Genomic DNA, 20,837 nt, shown 5'->3' with positions numbered 1-20,837 from the left:
CTTCTCCCCCCCCCCCCCCCCCCCAGCATAAGAAAGCATAGTGCGGCTTCAATGTTTTCAATAACCTTTTTTTAGCTTGATCGTCCGAGCTATTACGGTAAATTATTCTGATTAATTCTCGACAACAAAGCGTGTTGTTATTTTCTGCAGCCGCACCAGACCAGGTCACTGATCAGTCTCTGTGTCACGGTGACAAAGGGATACCTGAGCAAAATGTGAAACTACTAATTCACCTGGAAGGTTCAGCAGAAACATCGCAGCACAACTGGAGACTACATAGACGTCCCTCTGCTACGTGTGCTTTGCATTACGAACAGATACGCAACCCAAATCTTCAGGCTCACGGCTCACTCTGGTTTGACTACTTCTATTTGCAGTATATTTAGACAATTATACTTATTGAACTCCACGTCTTTCAGACAACATAATTTGCGCATGTTTGTTAACCTCAATCCACACTGAAAGGCATTCGGTAATTTAACACAGCCAAGAGTAAGAGTTGATAGTAAGAAGCCAAAAAAGGTACGCGGGTCCTCTACTTTAAGGTTTAACACTCAGTTTGGCCAGGACTACAAATCTACAAAGGGTATTTATACACACAGGAAACGGGGTAACTCAACACATAATGCCTTCTTTACAACTTCCTCTTATTAAGCGGTGCACAAGCACAAACCAAAATCATAGTTTATGACAAAGCTCAAAGCCAGCTATGCTACAAGGGAAGGTCATCGCATTCATCTACATGAATCCCCCCCCCCCCCCCCCCTCCGATGTTCGCCATTCTGGATTCTCAGCTCTCCACAATGGCTGCAGAAAATGAATGCGTTACACCCAACACAAACCCAGTGATCATTTCATACACAAAGGTCATCGTACGGTATTTAGCAGGTGATGCACACACACACACACACACACACACACACACACACAAAGAAAAACCTGCTCTTGCCTGCCAATCCGGTAGCTCAAGAAGAAGGAGTGTAAAAACTACAGTGTTCCGTCATACTTTATCAGTATTCCATGAATGCAATGGCCTGAGGCGTAAACGGCGTCAGGTTGTAGGGTCAGCAACTTGCTCAGTGAAGCAATGTTGATTGCTAGAAGATGTTAACGCAACACTTTATCCAACAGGCCTAAAATAAGAGAAAAGTGACCATCTGTTCCTTCCTGAGGTTTCTTTCACATATTGCAGCCACATGCCATTTCATAAAAGGAGGCAGGATGTGGAATGAAATCAGATGTGATGTGTAACTAAAATCAAAAATCTAATCTAAAACTAATGATCAAACCTGCAAGTCTCTGAGTTTATTTCATTTAAACCAGAATAAAGAAATAAGTGACCCTATTGGGACAACTTCCCTTCTTTTTGGTTTGTTTTGCCCAGCCCAGTTTCAGCCCCATATTTGACTAAGCTGTTCTTCCATCCCCATCAGCTGTTCCAGGTCCCTCCCCCCCCCCCACCACTCTCTGGTGGTTTCCGGCTAGTAACAGGCGACCCAATCATTAACCTGGGCTTCCACTGTGCTGGGACAGAAACAAAACGACTTATTCAGGCCGTTCCCTCTGGAACCATTGCACGGACGTTGCAGCGATCTGCTTCAGAGCTACGTCCATCAGGCTCAAGGGCAACAAAACAAAGCAAATCAGCTGGAAATTACTCGATATGGTGACAAAGACCTGGAAAAAAAACAGAACACACCTACATGTTGAAATGTGGAAAGCGTGCCACAGCTGCGATGCTCCAGTTACAATCCCCCCAAAAAATTATTCTAAAGATCAATCCAGTCAGAGATGACACAAGTTAAAGACTTCCATGTATTTGAGACACACAGACCAGGTAGCCATTTTGATGTTGAAATTAACCAGCAAGCCTAGCCAGTCAGCTCAGTAGCGCCTGTAAGGCAACGTTTCAAGTGCCAAACGCAATAAAACTTTTTTTCTTAAACACACACACACAGAGAGTGGCGACACAAATAAAAGGAGGACAACAAAAGACAGCAGCATTTCCAGCTGACGTTGGCCTTACGTTATGTAAACAAGCTCCTGTGTCAACGTGTAAAAAGGGGAACAGTTTTAACTTCGCTCTCCTGCAAACAACAAAATGGGCTGAATCCAGTTCATGTAATGTCTGCTAGCTGCTGCCAGGACTCTGGTGAAAGACATTCCTAAACATTAGCGTGTGCTCAGGCTTTATAATAGTTATTCTATTCATATATAGGTAGCTAGCAAGCCAGCTAACGCTAAAGTTACAAATATTAACTGGGGAAAATGCTAACAGGGCAGTTGAACGAGCTCACTAGTAGCTCGCACAGCTGTCCCGATATCCGGACTGAAGGTTCGCAGGACAGAAATAGCTAACGCTTGGCTTTGCTAGCAAAAACGTTGTTTACACAAAACACTAATTTCACTGACAATGAAATCGCTCTTCCGCCTTGGGTTAGCATGATTAGCGAGCAGCATCAATAAACAGGTGAGCCATCGCATCACATTTCCACATTCAGCAGGGCATCGCTGCCCAAAAACAGCGATCCGGAGACTGTTGTTTATGTTCAGAAAGGATACAGTTTCACCACATCGGTATCCATTCGCCTTTTACCCGGACTCGGAGACGACATTTTCGCTATTCCCACCGCAGAGCGCCAGCAAATGAAACGGAAAGCTAGCCTACGAAACGCTAGACAGTCTAGCACACGGTACTATCCGAAAGTTAACATTTGCCTTTGGAAATGTTCGCCACAAAACGTCTCGACAGTTCAGCGTCTCCGTCTGAGCTAGCGTTCACCTCCGCCGTTCGCTGCCTCTCAGCGTTCTGAGCCATGGTTGACAAGGCAGGATCACTCCGCGGACACGTCACATACGTGCGACAAAGCGTCAAAATAAGTGGCCATCTTTGTAGTTTTTTTTATACAATGTATTTGCTTGAAACGTGGAAATGCCTTTTACATCGTTTTCCATTCAGAAATGTACAATTAATGTAAAATATAAGACGCACATGTAGCACTACAATTCATTCTTAACTTAAATTGAAGCGACTGTCGTCATTGTTGAAGAACTGGCTATTTTTTTTTCCTGTTTGTCAGAATGTCTATAAACACAACTCAGGTAACTGAATTTAAAGTAATACAGTATACAAAGGCAATCTTTCCGTAACAACGTTTTAGAAATCGTGTCTGTGTGAATTGTGTTGTGTAACTAGAAATCCTGAAGCAACTGGGTAAGAATTTTACAGTTGAATTGTAAGTGGAACAACAAAGGTGAAGCAAACTTTCAGAGGAGCAATTTATTCAACACTTTCAGGGAACTCTATGAAGATAGAAGCACATGCAGAAAACTCAATTAGATGTCACAGAAAAGCTAAATAAACTACAGGTATTACTAGTCTCATTCTAAAAAAAGAATTTCATGGCACATTGTTCTACCGGCCTTGCAAGAAAGCAAGATTTTAGCACTGACTAAATGAAAAGACATTTAACTACAAACAGGATTATTCTACCCAAACATAATTCATATCCACAACACACACACACATGTAGACGATTTCCTCAGTTTTTCAGTAATCATAGGTTTTTGTTTACCACTCCCTCAAATGAGTCACCTTTCCAGTGTCAAGGAAATTGACAATCCCTCCCAATCAGGGATTCCACAGAAATCCAGACACGCCCCTGTCACTTTGCTGCTCATCCCAACTTTTATGGTGAAGAATTGAAATGTTTTCACGCCACTTGACCGCCCTTCACATATTATTCCATCTCTTCGGAGCAGACACACAACTTCCCCAAAAAAAACAAAATCTACTTATTTTCACTCCAGAAACTCTGGGATTGTAAACAATACTTTATGGGATGGCATGCATTGATACGACACTCTTGTCATTGGTACAACAGACTCGGTACCACAGAAAGAGGGCTGGCCGGGTCATCAATTCAGTGTTGCAGTGCTTTAGGAAACAGTCTATTGAGACAGAGAGGAGGACAACTGCCACTGTCGGAATATAGCGAACACCCTTTTAGATTTATCGCGAGGGCCCTGAGAGGAAAGACAGAAAAGAAAAATGTCAGTTATTGATTCAATTAAATCTAGTGTCAGAGCATGCATCGCCCTCGATGGGGACACTTTTTTGTTGAGGAAGCTTCGTTTAAAAATAATAATAACGTTTAGAAGTCTGTGCTTGCCTGTGCTGGACTGCTTCCTGCTGTGTTAAGATTATTTTTCATGGGTAGAAGGAGGTCAAGAGCAGCCTTCCAGCCCTGCTGATGAAGCACTGCATCTCCATCCAAAGATGGGATCGCTCCAGGATCCACATTCTCCTTTCCGACTGAAATCCAGGGACACCAGTCCCGGTGCTGTGCGAGAGGATCAAATGCACTCTTGTGGAGGAGCTCGTCCTGAAACAAGGAGAAGAGTGTCAACAAATGCTGGTAGTCTTTGGGTCCTGTGACGAAATTAAACCGCAGACATGGTGCAAAATCAACAGTTAATGTTAGTTTCTTACTGGACCGCCAAGCGTTGAGAGACACAGGCGTTTAGGCGGGTGCAGCAGTGTGGCATCGCCATCCATCCCAGAGTTGTCCCCTTGCCCTCTTTGGCGAATTGCAGTCCTTTTGCCCCTGGTCACAGGACTCGGCACCTCTTCACTGGGGCTTGGGGAGTCTCTGCTTCGTGCACGCAAACCCGCAGGGGAGGATGTGCCCTCACCCTGTAATGAACACCAGATCATGTTAAAAAAAAAAAAAGATGTCAATCTGACACATTAGGCTGCAATTGCATTTAGAGCCTGCCTGATCAGAGCGAGTGGAATCCTGGCTTCTTAGCTTCATGCGACACGGAGTTGTAGCGGGAGTGGACGAGGGAGCGGACGAGGCAGAAGCAGGCTGATCTCCCGAGAAGTCGGGCGTGGCCGCCGAGGCGGGACCTACTGTCGGAGTAGAGGGGCGCACCGAGATTGACGAGGCATCGCCGTCGCCGTCGCCTCCTATTCCGTCCATCTGGTGGAAGTTCCACAAGCCTACCTTGCGCATACAGTATGAGCAGGTGAGGATGGGCAGGTTCATGGCTCTCAGAGCTGGGCTAAGATTGAGAAACGCATGAGTCAGGCATTTCTGATCGGGTGAGGCGTACCAACACATTTTCATGCCACGTTTCGCTTGATTTTTATGTGACCTAACCCGCAATTAAATGTCATTTTCTCCTATGCAGCTACTACATCACTGCGGACTTTAATGGGTTTCCTCTCACCTCGCCGCCCAGCCACAGAGAGACACAATGCATGCAGCCACCTGGACAGCCAACGGTTCAGAGCATGGACTCCCTCCCTTTCTTTTTTGCTCTTCCTCGATGAGCTGCAGCATAACGCTGACAACATCCTCAGTCAGTGACTGCAAGGGGAGAGTTATCTTTAGTGGCAAGTGAACAATTAAAAATGCTACTCTTTTATAAATTAAGTATGCATGTGGTACGCAAGGGTCATGTTTTTAGACACTGAATCTAAAAACATACACCCCGCCCCCCCCCCCCCCCCCAGGCCTGTTTGGCAATATGAACAATGCTCATAATGTTTTGGATTACATTTTCGTATGTATACAAAAGCAAGTCTTTTCCTGCCTCACCATAGACTTCAGTTGCTCTGGCTTCATGGCTGGCAGCTGCTGTGCAAGGAGACAGGCACCCTGGAAGCGCCCCAAAAAGGCAGCGAGAAGTGCTGATGGTTCAGCGGCCGGAACCAGCCAGAAACGCTCTGAAACGACATCATCACTCACCTTGATCATCACCGCTCAAGTCAGATCAACCGACAAAATCACGTAAAAGATAAGTGTCTGCAAAACATCACTGTATTAGTTGCTCCTACCCGGACATGGAAAATCTGGCCAGGGACAAAACTTCTCATGCTGCGTCTGAAGCTGACTCGATAACTCTGCAATGCGGGATTCATCTATTTAAAAAAGAGAGAGTTGTGTGACCTTTAATTTTCTGGCAGCCAGACAACATCAGCATATCCTTCGCTGAACATAAACCTTTCATTTTTGCTCACATTTTTTGAAGTCTAAAGTTGGTTGTAGTGATGCGCAAAGGAACGCCTGACAGCTGCAGCACTTGAGCATATCGCTGCCAATGTTGATCCAGCCATACCTGGCGCATATCAGCGGGGACAATATCCGGGGTTTGCCTGTCCATTTCACACAGTGCTATGCTAAGGGAAATTTCACTTAAGTCACATAACATGCATCAGCAGTACTCGTAAGTTAGAATCAGTGAAAGGATATCGAATAGGATTCCACTCTTGAGAAGAAGGCTTCTTTGTTTGTCACCTCACACGGTGCTTGAGTGTTGCTTTTTACTTCCGGATCTTGAAAATTTTTCTCTCCACTGAAATCCGCAGAGAAGGAAAACATATTTATACGTTTAAAAATGTCATTATATATATATATATATTAATATATGCACACACCGCACAATGTAAGAATCTTAATTTCATTTTAATAATCCTGCAAAATCTGACAGAAACTGAAAGTAATGAATTGTGGATCGATTATATGGTATACAAAGATTTATACGCAGAAAAAGATGTCCAAGTATATTTCACTCTGCCTTTATGGCTGGGCAGCAGAACAGAAACTGGCCAACATATTAATTCAAACTACAAGGGAACAATGTAACAGCAAAACTTTGAGTCCCCACCCCATTATCTCTTACTGAGGACAATGGCTATCATCACCAAACTGCAAGGTCAAACGCGCTGCACAATAAGAACAAGAACGAACTAATAATAAGTCTCAGTCCGGGCCCGGAGATCCCTTGGGACCCGTTAAAAGCAGCGAAAGGATGATTAGCAGAGCTGCGAAAGCTAAGTGGCTAATCGGACTAGCTATTGACAACTTGTTCATCGAGTAGTATAAGACCGTTGGAATATGCACCTGCCGTGTTGTCCATCTAACGTCGCTACGCCATCATTAAGAAGTTCGCGAACTTTCTCTGGAGATACAAGCGAAGACTTTTGATGATTTGAGGTGCCGAGACGATCCCCACGACTTCCGCCGAGAGTCGCCATGATCGGCTCGGCTCTAGTGTCGTTCCCCGGAAAATCAAACCTAAAACCTTCAGTTCCGCTTCGGAGAAGCGTGAACGATACTGATCTCAGATTTAGAAATAAATCAATCGTTATTTATATAATTGGAGAAATATATCGGAAGTGAAATATAATAATAAATGAGAATGGTTTATAAATAAATGAAAAAGAAGCTGTTTCGGGGACACGCGCCGTCACGCCCATCTCTAAAAACGTAGCGTCCTAACAACGCGCCTTTTGATTGGTCCAGAGGGCCCGTGGCCAGGGGGAAGCATTCCAGAATGGCTTCAAAGTGACTGGGATGCGGTGTAATTTATAATGGTTTATCAGCACTTTAGCAGATGATTTTATTTGATGTTATATTATTTAGGCCTGGATTGTAACGCGGAACGATGTCGGACGCTGACGGCACTCGCAGTCCAGACCAGCTGAATAATTTTAAGAAGCTGACAGGCAGGCCGCCGCACCGTGAAACGTTAGCAGGTCGGTCAACAACATTAGCAATACATGCTAACAATGCCTAAACTTCACCTTGTGCCTCTTTGCGAGTTAAGTATGTGCGACAGAGTTAGTCTGCGCCGCGTAATGTGCTAACTTCCTATTTTAAGAGCTTAAACGCCGTCTGATTACTTGGACAAGATGAGTGTGTCGTCCCCGCTAGCACCGAGCAGTAATGCATGGCTGTGTTTTGGAACTTGTTCGCAATTATAACATTACAAAGTGAACACTAGCCATAGCGGTAACTTGCTGTTGTTTACCCTGGTCTCTTTTATTATTATTATTTTTTTTTTGCATGTAACAGATAATAGTCTTATAGCTGCTGTACATCCTCGATTCGCTGCAAAAACATGAAATGACCTAGTTTACCACAACGATCAGACACATTTTTTATTTTTAGTTTGGGATATTCACTGTGAGTACCATAATAGTTAGTGTGGAACATGATTTTATGTTGTTTATCACTTATCTAGTTGGTCTGATATTTCAATAAACGCATAAAGACATGTAAAGTCCATTCCTATAATATGCCAAAATCTGCTGTTGAAAATATTTGGACGTTTATGTAATTTATTCATGCTCTTAATTTTGATCGGAATATGTTTGGATAGAATCTTCTGGAAAGAAGTGTGGCAGTGAATCGCAGTCTGGTGTCATACTGAACTGTTTGTTTTGCGACGGTACTTTGAAACTGTCCATGTGCTAAACTTCCTCATTTGTCAGATGTTTCTAATATTAGATTTGAATCATGTTTTATGTTATTAAATTTCAGCATTTCCTCCTCCTGCATCGTCACTGAATTGCTGTGTTTAACCAGGCCATTATGAAGTGCGTAACTATGTTTTCAGTAGTTGTTTCTTTGGGAGTTTGTTTGTCTGCAGGTTTACACACACACAAGCAAAAGAAATCTACTTCACAGATTGTGTTGAAAATTTGTGGATTCATGAAGTGAAGAAACGTCTTTGAAATTTTTTGAATATATTTAGATTTAAGGAGTCGAGTTATATATTTTTCCAACTTTTTTGTGAGCATTGCAAAATCTGGCTCCTTTGACCACACTTTTGCCCCTTTACAGATTATTACTATCTAACCTAGTTCAAGGCTGCTGCAAGTACCATGAAGAAATGGCCCCTTTCTCCTCTATTCAAAACTACATCTGCTTGTGAAATATTGATTTTCAAATTACCGAAGCATTCAGGTTCTGTAGTTAATACAGGTTTTTAATGCAGTGTTTCATCTCTCTGTAGCGCCTGCTATCGTGCTCCTCGTGTCATGACACTCTGCTCCTCCGCCCTCCAGGTCATCGTAACCCCCCTGCCAGGAGTGGGCATCGCTGTGTCGCAGACAACACTAACCTGTATGTGTTTGGAGGGTACAATCCGGACTATGACGAGTCGGGAGGCTCTGAGAATGAGGACTACCCGCTGTTCAGGGAGCTCTGGAGGTACCACTTTGCCACAGGCTGCTGGCAGCAGATTCGAACAGAGGGCTACATGCCCACAGAGCTGGCGTCCATGTCAGGTGAAACTTCGGTTAATAGCTTAGAAGGCTTCGTTTCTTACATCGACTCGTTATTGTTGTGGTCGATCTTTTAAACGTTTCGTGTCGCACGTGTTTCTCCAGCCGCTTTGCACGGAAACAACCTCCTTGTTTTTGGAGGCACCGGGATCCCCTTCGGTGAAAATAACGGAAACGACGTCCATGTTTGTAACGTGAAGCACAAGCGATGGGCTTTGCTAAACTGTAGGGGGAAGAAGCCCAACAGGATTTATGGACAGGTACCCTGACAGAATCAAACGGGCCATAATTTCGAGTTTTTCAAAATCCCAATGGAACCACGTCTTACTTGTCGGGTATTCCATATCTTTTTGTCTTTTTAGGCAATGGTTATCATAAACGGTTTCCTATATGTGTTTGGAGGGACTACGGGTTACATCTACAGCACAGACCTGCACAGGCTGGACCTGACTACGAGGGAGTGGATCCACCTCAAGCCCAACAACCCTCCCGACGACCTCCCTGAGGAACGGTAGGCCTTGACGACGCTTTAAGCTGGGGATCTTTGCAGTGTGCGAGAACTCCTTGACGTGGCGTGCGGTGGTGTGTGTCACAGGTACAGGCATGAAATAGCACATGACAGACAGAGGATCTACATTCTTGGAGGAGGAACTTCCTGGACGTCTTACCCACTGGACAAGGTACTACTTACCACACCATGAGGAGTAGACTCAGGAAACACAGGAAGCTGCTTTTGTCTGCAAGAAATTCAAATTGAAAATACTTTGAAAGTCTGAATAAGCTGTATTTTTATGGGTTTATGTATTGTATTTTTTTTTAAATCTCTCTAGCACACCTGGTGGTGAAAAAGAGATTTTCTTAGGAATAGAAATGGTCAGCTGTGTCTGGATTTTTGTCAACACTGGCTTTAACTATTCCTTCCTTATTAGATACATGCTTACAATCTGGAGACCAATTCCTGGGAGGAAATTGCAACTAAACCTCATGATAAAATAGGTCTGTATCTCTATATGTCATCATTTAGCCAACCTCATTCGCACCTTTTAAAGCATGTCTGTGTTTTTGACAGGATATCCTGCTCCTAGGAGGTGCCATAGCTGCGTGCAAATACGAAGTGGTGAGTATTTTTTTAATAATGCAACCGGTGCCATCTGATTCAAAGTCCTGCATCTGCATGCTAAGCCGGTGATGGCGACACGTCAAGCGTTCTGTCGGAGGGTCTATTATAAATGTCTCTCTGCTCTAGATGTATTTATCTGTGGAGGTTACAACGGGGAACTGATATTAGCCGATCTGTGGAAGATCAACCTGCAGACCTTTCAGTGGAACAAACTACCAGCAGTGATGCCTGAGCCGGCTTACTTCCACTGTGCTGCCGTCACCCCAGTTAGTACAGCGTTCCCCATTTACACATGGAGTCAATGACCTGTACTGTTGTCTTGTTAATGTTATATATTAAAAGTAATTAGTAATCTAGTCATTGAAATCCATTTATTTGCTACAGTTTAGCTCTTCTTATTCCGATCTAAGTTCTGATTTTAAATTTTGTAAAGAAGTTCCCCACTGTACATAAAGTTTACTTCCCTCTCTCTTCCCTTCTTCCCCAGGCCGGATGCATGTACATCCACGGTGGCGTGGTGAACATCCACGAGAACAAGAGGACTGGCTCTTTGTTTAAGATTTGGTTGGCTGTGCCCAGCCTGCTGGAACTCTGTTGGGAGAAGCTCCTCAAGGCCTTCCCCCACCTGACGTCACTCCCAGCCATGCAGCTGCTCAACCTGGGCCTCACACAGGAACTCATTGAACGTTTGAAATAGGCCGCGCAGGGGAGGACGGACAAATGGGATGGGCAAATAAATAACAGAGCACAGAATTTGAATCACGGGGGAATGCCCAGGAAAAAAATGCCCTCTCCCTCCCAGGCCTAATGTAGCCCCGCCTTAAAACCAAAAACTATGGGATGCCTTTCTTTCCGTGTTTCTTACATTACGCCATTTTGGTGACTATAGAGAAAATCGTTGTGGAATGTTTTATGGAGTTTTACCCCACCGTTGTTCCTTACATGATGCCTTTTTTGTCTTGCTGAATACAAATTCCCATCATCCAGATGCGACATTGGGGAAAAACAAATTTGCCATGTCGTTCTTTCAAACACTGACTAATCACATTTTTTTTTTAGAAAAGGAAAATTGCTTGTATATTTATTTGAAGGACTGCAGTATTTTTTCTGGAGCTACTGTCGTCACCTGAGTCTGTGGAAAATGAGGATTTTAATGGCTCCTATGAGCAAAATAATTTCCCTCTGGAGATTGTCAGTCAGTTGTTTTGCCAAAGGACTATGCCAGCGTTCATACTTTAGCACATAAATTCAATTTAAATCTCCCCATTAATTTTCATGACTTCTGACATGCTTTAATGTTTTAGATTTGTCTTTCGTGATGTTCCAGGCAGGCCTTTTATTTTACTACCCCGGTAGAAAAATCAACTTAGAGTTGCTTGAAAATTGCATAGACTGATTTTCATGTGTTTTTATGGTTGATGTTTGTTTATTTCAACTTAATGATGTGGCTTTTACTGTCAATAACTAGTGCCTGCCTGGAGGGACAGAAAAACATTTAGAAATAAATTATGGCATGTTATAAATAATGCATTTGATTCAACATGCAGAAACAGTGTATGTTGTAAGAAGGGGCTCCATCTCCGATGCTTAATTCCTGCATTACCCCGTTTGACGTTTTTTTTTTTGCAGCCGAGTGATAATTGTTGTTTAAATTGAATCCGTTTTGTCGACACTCATTTGTGTACCAAACCATTGCACACATCACTGTGAATTTGGTGCTCTTTAAAGTATTTAAAATGCTTTTATTTGAATAAAGATTTAACTCTGTTCATGCTTTTTTCTTTTTACTCCCGCTCCATTAATAACAGGAGTGTAAGAGTTTCTGTAGTCATGAGTTTATATTGCAGTGCCTTCTCTAAATTTTAAAATGAGGATGAAAGTTCACAAAAACAGAGTATTTAAAATTGAAAACCCTTTTTTCTCCCCCGTCTGTTTAAGGATGTTCTTGTTGCAGCCCAGACAGAGTGGGCTTCAGGACAGGATGCTGCCTTTTTCTCTCGCACTAAAAGCACTTCCTTAATTTAAGTTCCTTTGTTTAACCAATGAGATTCTTTCACACCAAACGATACAAAGCGTGACTTGAACGATGGGATGTTGACTGCACTTCTTCCCCTTTCTGTTATGCATAACAAACTGCTTTCTGCATGTTCGCGTTACACGCTTTTTATATCAACGTCAGAGACCCTTTGCTTTCTGACATAATTTTAAACATGACTAATAAAATGTTGTACAGAGTAGCTTGCGTGAATATCATATTGTAGTACTGTTAATAAAAGCGCTCTGTAAATAGTTTCCTGGTTCCCCATTTCACATTTGTTTTATGAATGAAATGATTTTGCCTCCATGCCTCTCCTGCCTGACCTTTCCGTCTAATACGCCCACATGACTTAGTAGACCAATCATGACGCTACACGTCATCTCTGGTTTACGCGTGCTTTGTGTTTATCTTCGAGTCCTCAGACAAACCACCCTGGGACACACGACCAGTTGAATCCGTTAAAAAAGTGGAAATGAAGAACACAAATAAAATAAGAAAACGGTAATGAACAACTACTAAAGTGACATAGAGAATCATAGTGTACAATCAACAACTCAAACCTCCGTGGTGAACACTCTGCCGATTAATTAATCGACTAATTAGCTCCCAATTAGTTTGCAGCCTATCACACGTGGGCTGTATAAGTACAATGTAGGAATAGTCGTGAAATTAAGGATTAATTTACACATAATGCCACCAAAAACTTAGTCTTTGAAATAATAAGAATTCATTCTCACCGTGCTTGACAAGAACAGAGTCCATAGATTTCAGTGTCGCTTAGATTCAGTTGAAATTTGTCACCATACTCTGTTATTTTCTGACTCCTGCATCACGGTACAGTGATGTTAATTCCACCATTCTGCCAATGAACGCAATGCGTTTCCATCCGTTTTGGTAAAATGCTGTCTGTCACCTTCCGGGGGGCGGGAGGGGGCGTGACACGGAAAGGTACTTTATTTATGCGTGTAAGTAGCGCCCTACTTAACGATCACTAAAAATGAAGGTTGAGTCACTTAAATAGGTCTGTGAGTCTCCCGTTATTCGCCCGGCTAGCTCAGTCGGTAGAGCATGAGACTCTTAATCTCAGGGTCGTGGGTTCGAGCCCCACGTTGGGCGTCATCGTTTTACCATGATAAAAGGTAAAGAGAGCGCTGAACATTCTGGTGTTAAAACACCAAATCTTCTCGACATTAACATCTTGTGCTCTTATTTTCTAACCTTTCTAATCACATCCATCCTCTGTGTCAAGAAACGAACGTTAAAAAACACGAAAACAGAGAAATTAACTTCTCTATTTTCTACAACGTAAAGGAAAACCAACTTGAATTAATATTTTGGCTTTTGTATTTAAAAACAAAAAATCAAAGCAGTAATTTTTTTTAAATATCTATTATTGACTTTATTCCTCCCCTCATTTATTATATCAGTGAAATATATAAAGATATAAATCTTCATAATTATGTTTATTGAGCAACAACTTACACACAGACAGAAAATCAGATGCAGTTCAGAAACTCAAAAACAAAGAAAAATGGGTTGAATATGTACAAGAGCTCAACAAAAGTAGAAATACTGCTGTAAAAAAAACACTTTCTATAGGGAGAAAATGTGTGATTAATAAAAATCTTGAGCGTATAAAAATTTCATTGAAATCTGTTAGAACTTTTTGAGATGTTTTGCTACAGACAAACAAGACGCTAACCGCCGACTATAATTAGTATCGTCTGTGTGTATAAAAGGAGCACTCTTGTATAAATTCATGCACTTCCCGCATCACAAAACTTCAAAAAGTTATTTATAATATTTTCTAAGATACAATAGGAAAGAGGAGATAATGGTTCGTACCTCAAATCAGCTGTACATTATCAAAAGCAATGAATGGCCGGAAAGTGAGAAGTTTTAAGAGCATTCAAATATAAACACAAAATAATGGGACAGACAGAATATAGCCAAATTTGAATAGTTTACATCTTCAAATGTCCTTATTGCTAGCTAACTATTTGTCTTCGACGCCGTCACAAACAGTGCTGAGCTGATAGATGCACAAGAGCTTCAGAATGAGGACAATTCAAGCGACATAAAGCTTTAGCTGCCTCCTTTGAGTTGCCTTTGAATTTCTACTGGATACAAATAAAGTATAAAAAAATATTTTTTTTCATTAACTTATTCACAACACTTTATTTATTTACTGCTTCTTAAAAAAAAAAAAGAAATAGACATAAAAGACTGCCCAACTCAGTTCCAGCTTGATCGCTTGATCGCTGAGCAGTGGATATTAGGTGCACTTAAGTAAGAACCTTTGAGAGTATCCAGCACTTCCTTCCTCTCCGTGTACAACAAAGCAAGAAACGTCAGTCGTTAGAAGTCAGAATCAGCATCCATTAGCTCCGCCTCCATTAAATTAGTCCTGGAGTGAATGGGTCCGTAGCCGGCCCTCCGGGATGCTGGCACCCGAGCCACGTGGGCCAACCTCTCAGAGAGAACCATCTCCCTCGCGTAGCGGGACGATCCGCTGGGCTGCCAGTTGGAGGCTGAGGGGAGGCAGCGTGGACCCAAACCCAGATCCTCGGGGAGATCGCTGAGGGCGAGCGGATCAGAGAACAAGCTCCGGTCGTAGTTGTTCCAATATCTCTGGGGGTAGGGACACCTCTCATCGCAGGGCAGGGGATGGGAAGGTTGGATATCTGGGAAGGACCCTGGCAGGATGTCCTCCTCCAGCTTTTGCCGTTGCCTCTGCTGTTCCCGCAGGTTAGCAACCAGATTGGGATGGCACGGTAGTTTGGGCAGGCGGGGCACTGAGCTGCGACCGAACTCACGCTGCCGATAGGCCTGATGGTCCGCCGCCTCCTCGACTGGACGCACCTCCTTTTTTCTCTTTTTCTTCTTCTTTTTCCTCTTTATCATCTCTGGTGAAATCTCAGCCTCCACCATCCAGAGTCTGTTCCTCTCCTCCGGAGGCGGCACTGTGGGGAAAAAAAAGAAATATATATAGAATAAGTCCGTAATGATGGGTCCTCTGATAGGGAGGGGGAAAATATGAAGATAAAAGACAGATGGAAGAAAAGGAAATTCGATGATGTCATATCACATGACGTTACCTGGTGTGCCAGTAGGAGTAACAGAGATGTCTTGAGGCAGAATTGCGCCCCGCCTGGCCACCATCTTCGTCACGTGCTGCGCCCAAGCGGATGACACGTCATTAGATGGCTCATTCAGGTCAAAATTGATTCCAGCTGTAAAAGAAAACAGACAGTTAAATTCCAAAGGACAATGTACTAAAACCTGGGGATACGAATTCCAATAAGACATCTTGTAATTAATTCATTTTCCACTAGGTGGAGGTAGACAAAAAGGCATCGAACTAGCATACTTCAGTTCAAATGATGCTTTTTCTAGTTCTTTATTGTTATCTGTTCTCCGATAATTTCTGCATTCTCATTTATCCAAAAAGATCAGAGTCCCTTGGCTTCCCCCAGAATGAATGATCTGAGTCACACCCCGGACCAACGTACCCACTGGTCCATCGTGGGACACGGTGTGCATGCTGAAGGACATCTCCTTCTCTGGGTCCTTGTGAAGCTCTTTCCTCATTGCAAACGCCTTGGCAATCATCTTGCTCTTCTTGATCCTCTTGGGTTCATCGTCACTGCGGCCGATGATCCTGACACAGGAAGACAGGGCGGATTGGGAAAGGGAATACCACAGGTGACAACAACACCTGGTATAAAATGATTTGCTATTCCCTTAAAGATGACTTCTGAATGCGCCTCCACGCTGGAGACACACAAAAATACACCTTTAACTGAACTGTGGCTAATGAGAAATGTTTTTTTATTCCACGTGTCTCTGTCAGGCGACATCTTCTTACTTGCACCAGGTCCGTTTCCAGATGAGGATGGTAGCCTTGGTCCAGACCCAGGTACTCATAGCAATTCCTGTCCCGAACATAGAGAACAGGTTGATTTTCTCCACCATCAGGCTGGGGCGGTTCTTGATCGTGCATTCCGGGATCGGCTTGTTGGTCTGAGAGGCGATGGTCACATTAGCTTCGCACCTGATGAAAGCACAAAGAGACCGTCAGTCTATACCGCCAACACCTCGTAGCCATACGACGGAGGCACATTCAAAGGCTGGATACAGTATATAAGAAAGTCTTTGACATCTTGTGTCGGTGTGGGGATAATTAAAAAACACCATGACAACTTACAGGACATATTCCCTGAAGCTCCTCTCCCACTCGGCCTGGTTGAAGAAGTCATAGAAGTGGCAGCCGAAGGTGATTAAAACAAACCCGAAAGCCAGGAATCCAAATATACCTGACAAGGGCCAACAGAAAATGGATGTGAGAACCAAAAAGCGGCATTCCCACCTTGCGGTAAAGACTTGACTTGACTTCGGTTTTTAACGGTATTTTTTAAAACTTGTTTCCCCATCAGGCTAATGGGATACTCTCCGACCAATCAGGGGTCTGCAGTGTTCGCCGTGACCATTAAGAACCTGCTCAGGTAACACAGAATAGATTTGGTACCACACGCCAATTCAAGTTAATGTCGTCATACCGAGTCGCAGCATGGTTTCGTTGATTTTGCTGGCTGCTTTCTCACTGAGAAGTCCGGGGTGGTTACTCTTGATGGAAAACAAAGTCATGACACCTACAAATGACAAAAGGTCCAGAATCAGTTGGTTACTTGTGGGATGGAACATGGAATCAAAGAGGCTTGGAAAGAGGAGACTCCTGCCCAAATTGTGTTACTGTTCTTCAAGTCTCTCACCTCGGATGAGGAAGTAGCCACCAACAACAAGCACCACGCCAATGGGAGCCAACACAAACCCTGCACGATATCTGTAGTTCTTGTAGCCCACGAAACAGATCCCACTCACCGAGTCGCCATCTACCTGTGGGGGGGGACCCACACGACAGAGACCTGAATATTGAGAAACGCAAACTTTTCCACAACTTTTCCAGAGAGTTGGTTTTACCTCTGCAATGGCTAAAATGGCAACGGTGAGGATGAAGGGAATGGACCAGGTGACCATATGGAAATAAGAGGTTCGGCCAGACAGCGGCTGCTGGGTGGTGCCCAGGGCTTTAAAGGACGTGTGCCAGGCATACGTCAGCATGACAAACCAAATCACGCCAGACATCAGGGAGTAGTACACGATGATGAAGATGGTAACACACGACAACGTCTCCGAAGACCTGGAAGACAGGGCAAGTGTGATTGGGAGGCTTTGGTTTTTCTTAGCTAAATCCCTCAAATGACGGATTAAAACCAATCGCCTACGAGGGTTCTCCGAGTCGCATGGTGTTGTCGCTCTTGCACACAATCTCGGTGCGAGCTCCGTCGAGAAACTGGGCCAGCCAGCCGATGCTGCCCACGAAAAAACAGGCATTGATGTAGAAGAGAATGACGGCCGGGTACCGGTTGGAGTTTTTCCAGTCGGCGAGAAACGTGGCCTGAAATGGGAGAGACATTTTAGGAAAAGTCCAATTATCTTTTTTTGCAAGGAAAACGCCACACAGACTTATGGGTATTGCAGTCAACGCTGTCTCACCAAGGTGAAGAATGTACAGAGGAGGGTGATGGTGCCGAAGTAAGCGATGTAGGCGTGCATGTCATTGTGCTCCTCCTCCGTGAAGAGCGGGTTGTCGCACTGGATGCCGCAACCCTCCACGTCTTTGTACCAACTGGACTGAATGTCCGTCTTCACCAGCGGAGCTTCACACTGGCCCGATGTGTTGAACTTCAGCTTCTGGACCTCATTCTGGCCGCGCAGGAAGAAAAGAGGAAAGGTAAGCTGCTTCTTTTAGCCGACAGCGAAGCACGTCCTCAAAGCTGTGATCGCCAAGGTGTTTCCGACATTGTGCAACGATGAAGCTTACCGAACAGCCAATGGGGAATTGGTCACATTTGAGGAAGTTCGGCCAGCCTCTCTCCCGGTCCACAATGCTACATGGCCGACGTGTCGCCAAACACAGGCTCTGGCCGGGTAGCTCAACCCGACCGTTCTCACATTTGGGCATGTAGACGGCGCAAAGCAACGGCTGGATGACCGACCAACACCGAGGGGCGTTCCTCAAGCCTAGAAGAGGAAACGTGTGGGACGACAGTTACCAAACACCAAAACCTCAGGAGTCCGAGACACCTGCCAGGCGGGCCACCTGGCACTGACAGATCATTAGTGGGCGCTCACAAATGTGAAAGTCCTCGACAAGAACATCTAGAAACTAGACCCTATTCTCAATACCGCTGATCTCATTGTTTTGAAAAACATTTATAGATTTTTTCCAAATCTACAGTACTGCTTTTTTATTTATTTATTTATTTATGCATTCATTTATTATTTAAATAATACAGATTACGGGATCTATATGACATAAATTATATTTTCTTATTCTTGGATGTATAAAAACTCACCAGACCACATGGTCAACTTCTCAAAAGCGTCTTCCTGAGTGCCGGAGTCCTCCGCCAGAATGAGAGACGTGTGCGTGTAAGGCAAAGGCGATCCGAGACATGTGTTGTACTTCAGCGCCTCGCAAGTTGTGCTTTTCTTGCAGTTGTCCTCAAATATCGTCCCGTTGGAGGACAAAACCGCCCCGGAGTCCGCAACGCAAACGGCCCAGACGCACAGCGTCGCGTAAAATCCAACAATGGGGCTCCGGACCTGGGAAGACATCTTGTGAGAGAGAGAGATTCAACGACGCCAAATCTGGAGATACGTTTCAATCCTAGCGCTTCGATCGCTGGTTTTCAACGAGTAAGACTTGAAAAAGTCGATTGATCGACGCATTTCGGGGACGTTTCCATGGCGCTTCAGAAGTTTCTCGCAGTTCTCTCAAACTTTGGGACTCTGCGCGTCTCATCCGGATCCGATCCCGACCGTTTCCTCTTAGATTCCTTCATTATCCAAAATTCCAACAACTTTCTCCCCCTTCGGCAAAAACAAAAACAATCCTCTCTCATCAGCGCTGGTCATCAACGCGTCATCAGCGTCTAACAGTCTGAAGCATTCATTTTACGCGTTTAAGGTGGGCATGAAAAAAACATCAGGCCGGGAAGGTTGCGGATGCGCCCTCCCCCCCGCTCCCAGAAAACTTGCCATGAACAAGTCTCGATCTCCTGTAACGGGATCTCCAGCTATGCGCCACCCCCTTTTCCATAACCCCCTTTTTTAGAAAATAAGACGATCGACTATTCCATATCTCAGAGTATCCCGAGAAGTGGCTTCTCTTCCTGGGAGAAGATTTAGGAAGCCGCGGCTCCCCTGGCTGTTTCTTTTTTTTTTTTTTTTTGTCTCTGGTATGCACATGGAGGAGGAGAGCCAGGGCAACAACCCCCCCCCCCCCCCCCCCCCCTCTGCAAAGGGAAGAATGTGCCTCATGGCAGGACCACCAATACACAGACCTCCCCGTTGGTTGTTGGGTTTGCTCCCACCTGAGATCACACACACACACACACACACACACACACACAGAACCCACTGGGCCTACAACACAGCATGTATTATAATCTATATATTAATGTCCTGATTAGGATCAGATTAAAACACTACAAATCCCCAAACTGAATAAATCTATTCAGGCTCTAATGTAAATATTGCACTTTTTTTGGTGGCCTTTTCTCTCTCTAATATTTCTCCACATTTATGGTTACACATTTGCATTTGCTTAGTTGGGAATTAAACACAAAAATGGTTAAAGCTCAAATGGACTTACAGCATTATTATTATTATGTGATATTGTGAATAATTCAGAGGTTTAAATCAGACTCTTAAAGCAAGTTTCAAAACGGGTTGAGGTTGAATTGGACGGCACACTCGTGGTGTGTGCAGGGGTTAGATGCTTTTGTTTCCGCTCCCGGGCTCTGGGAATAAATCTGGGTTAACTGAGGTCCCTCCTTTCCCTGCATCCATCCAGCCATCCGTCCATCCGTCCACCCATCCGTCTTTCTGCGGGGCCTTTTTGAAATCCACGGCAACATGGCCACCAGAGTTAAGTCAGAGGGACCACACACAGCGTCCTGGAGCTCAGGCAGACACACACTCACAACAGAACCCAGTCACCGTCATGAGAGACCGCCTCCGAGCCGTCGGCTGCTGTTAAATATGTACCCCCCCTTTTTTTTTTATTGCACTTAGTTTCTTTTACTAAATTTCAACAAGTCTCAGAGCTGATTTGCAGCACAGAAGTCTTTTCTTAGAGCTGAAGGGAGAAAAAATCACAGCAGGGATGAGCAGCTTTAAACCATCGCACAAATGTCATGTTTAGATTGCGTGTGCGTCAAAGCCGGTTAAACATGCAGGATTGTTTCTGTTCCCAAAGATTACAGGTATCACATTTCAGGGTGGAAATGTCTCACAACCCGGGTTTCCATTTGCAGGCTGGAGGACGAGGAGTTGTGTGTTCACTTCTGCTTCCTCAGCAACATTAAGCCTTTACAAAAGAAGGTGAAGAGTGAAAACCAATGAATAGATTTCTTGCAATAATGCGATTTAATTCTGGAAACAAACCTGATTTGACAGATATTTTTTGGTTCACCAAATACAAATAAAACGACGCCGCAGTGGCTCACCTTTAAAGTAACTTGTAAAAAGAA

At 44.0% G+C, this 20,837-nt stretch overlaps 4 protein-coding genes and 1 non-coding gene across 5 annotated transcripts in view; 2 read left to right on the top strand and 3 right to left on the bottom strand.

Annotated features, from left to right (window-relative positions):
- Positions 1 to 2,788, bottom strand: part of ube2h (ubiquitin-conjugating enzyme E2H (UBC8 homolog, yeast)) — a 10,573-nt gene extending 7,785 nt beyond the window's left edge. Inside the window, exon 1 of the mRNA XM_068755102.1 lies at positions 2,563 to 2,788. Coding sequence (XP_068611203.1) covers positions 2,563 to 2,615 — 53 coding nt within the window. The 5' untranslated portion in view covers positions 2,616 to 2,788. The remainder of the gene's footprint in view (positions 1 to 2,562) is intronic.
- Positions 2,789 to 3,265: 477 nt separating this feature from the next.
- On the bottom strand, positions 3,266 to 7,045 carry zc3hc1 (zinc finger, C3HC-type containing 1). The gene is made up of 10 exons (XM_068755267.1): positions 6,912 to 7,045; positions 6,261 to 6,363; positions 6,029 to 6,179; positions 5,846 to 5,929; positions 5,607 to 5,734; positions 5,236 to 5,375; positions 4,779 to 5,067; positions 4,493 to 4,696; positions 4,173 to 4,385; positions 3,266 to 4,026 (listed from the first exon to the last, which is right to left on the bottom strand). Exons 1-10 carry the CDS (start codon positions 7,043 to 7,045, stop codon positions 3,952 to 3,954), a joined length of 1,521 nt encoding a protein of 506 aa, XP_068611368.1. The 3' UTR covers positions 3,266 to 3,951.
- Positions 7,046 to 7,455: 410 nt separating this feature from the next.
- klhdc10 (kelch domain containing 10) lies at positions 7,456 to 11,854 on the top strand. Its single transcript, XM_068755336.1, has 9 exons — positions 7,456 to 7,546; positions 8,861 to 9,082; positions 9,185 to 9,339; positions 9,442 to 9,590; positions 9,675 to 9,759; positions 10,009 to 10,075; positions 10,149 to 10,196; positions 10,326 to 10,465; positions 10,687 to 11,854. The coding sequence occupies exons 1-9, from the start codon at positions 7,456 to 7,458 to the stop codon at positions 10,894 to 10,896; spliced, it is 1,167 nt and encodes a 388-aa protein (XP_068611437.1). The 3' UTR covers positions 10,897 to 11,854.
- A 1,426-nt stretch (positions 11,855 to 13,280) lies between these two features.
- On the top strand, positions 13,281 to 13,353 carry trnak-cuu (transfer RNA lysine (anticodon CUU)). Its single transcript has one exon. It is a non-coding gene; the product is annotated as a tRNA-Lys (tRNA).
- Positions 13,354 to 14,595: 1,242 nt separating this feature from the next.
- smo (smoothened, frizzled class receptor) lies at positions 14,596 to 18,918 on the bottom strand. Its single transcript, XM_068755371.1, has 12 exons — positions 18,657 to 18,918; positions 18,122 to 18,321; positions 17,794 to 18,003; positions 17,523 to 17,695; positions 17,218 to 17,437; positions 17,010 to 17,133; positions 16,797 to 16,889; positions 16,445 to 16,553; positions 16,106 to 16,291; positions 15,750 to 15,898; positions 15,336 to 15,470; positions 14,596 to 15,200 (listed from the first exon to the last, which is right to left on the bottom strand). The coding sequence occupies exons 1-12, from the start codon at positions 18,916 to 18,918 to the stop codon at positions 14,596 to 14,598; spliced, it is 2,466 nt and encodes an 821-aa protein (XP_068611472.1).
- Positions 18,919 to 20,837: the final 1,919 nt, after the last annotated feature.

Source organism: Brachionichthys hirsutus, chromosome 22, assembly GCF_040956055.1.
Source record: "Brachionichthys hirsutus isolate HB-005 chromosome 22, CSIRO-AGI_Bhir_v1, whole genome shotgun sequence".
Lineage (NCBI taxonomy): Eukaryota > Metazoa > Chordata > Actinopteri > Lophiiformes > Brachionichthyidae > Brachionichthys > Brachionichthys hirsutus.
The sequence above is the reverse complement of the archived record's forward strand: the minus strand, read 5'-3'. Positions and strand labels throughout refer to the sequence as shown.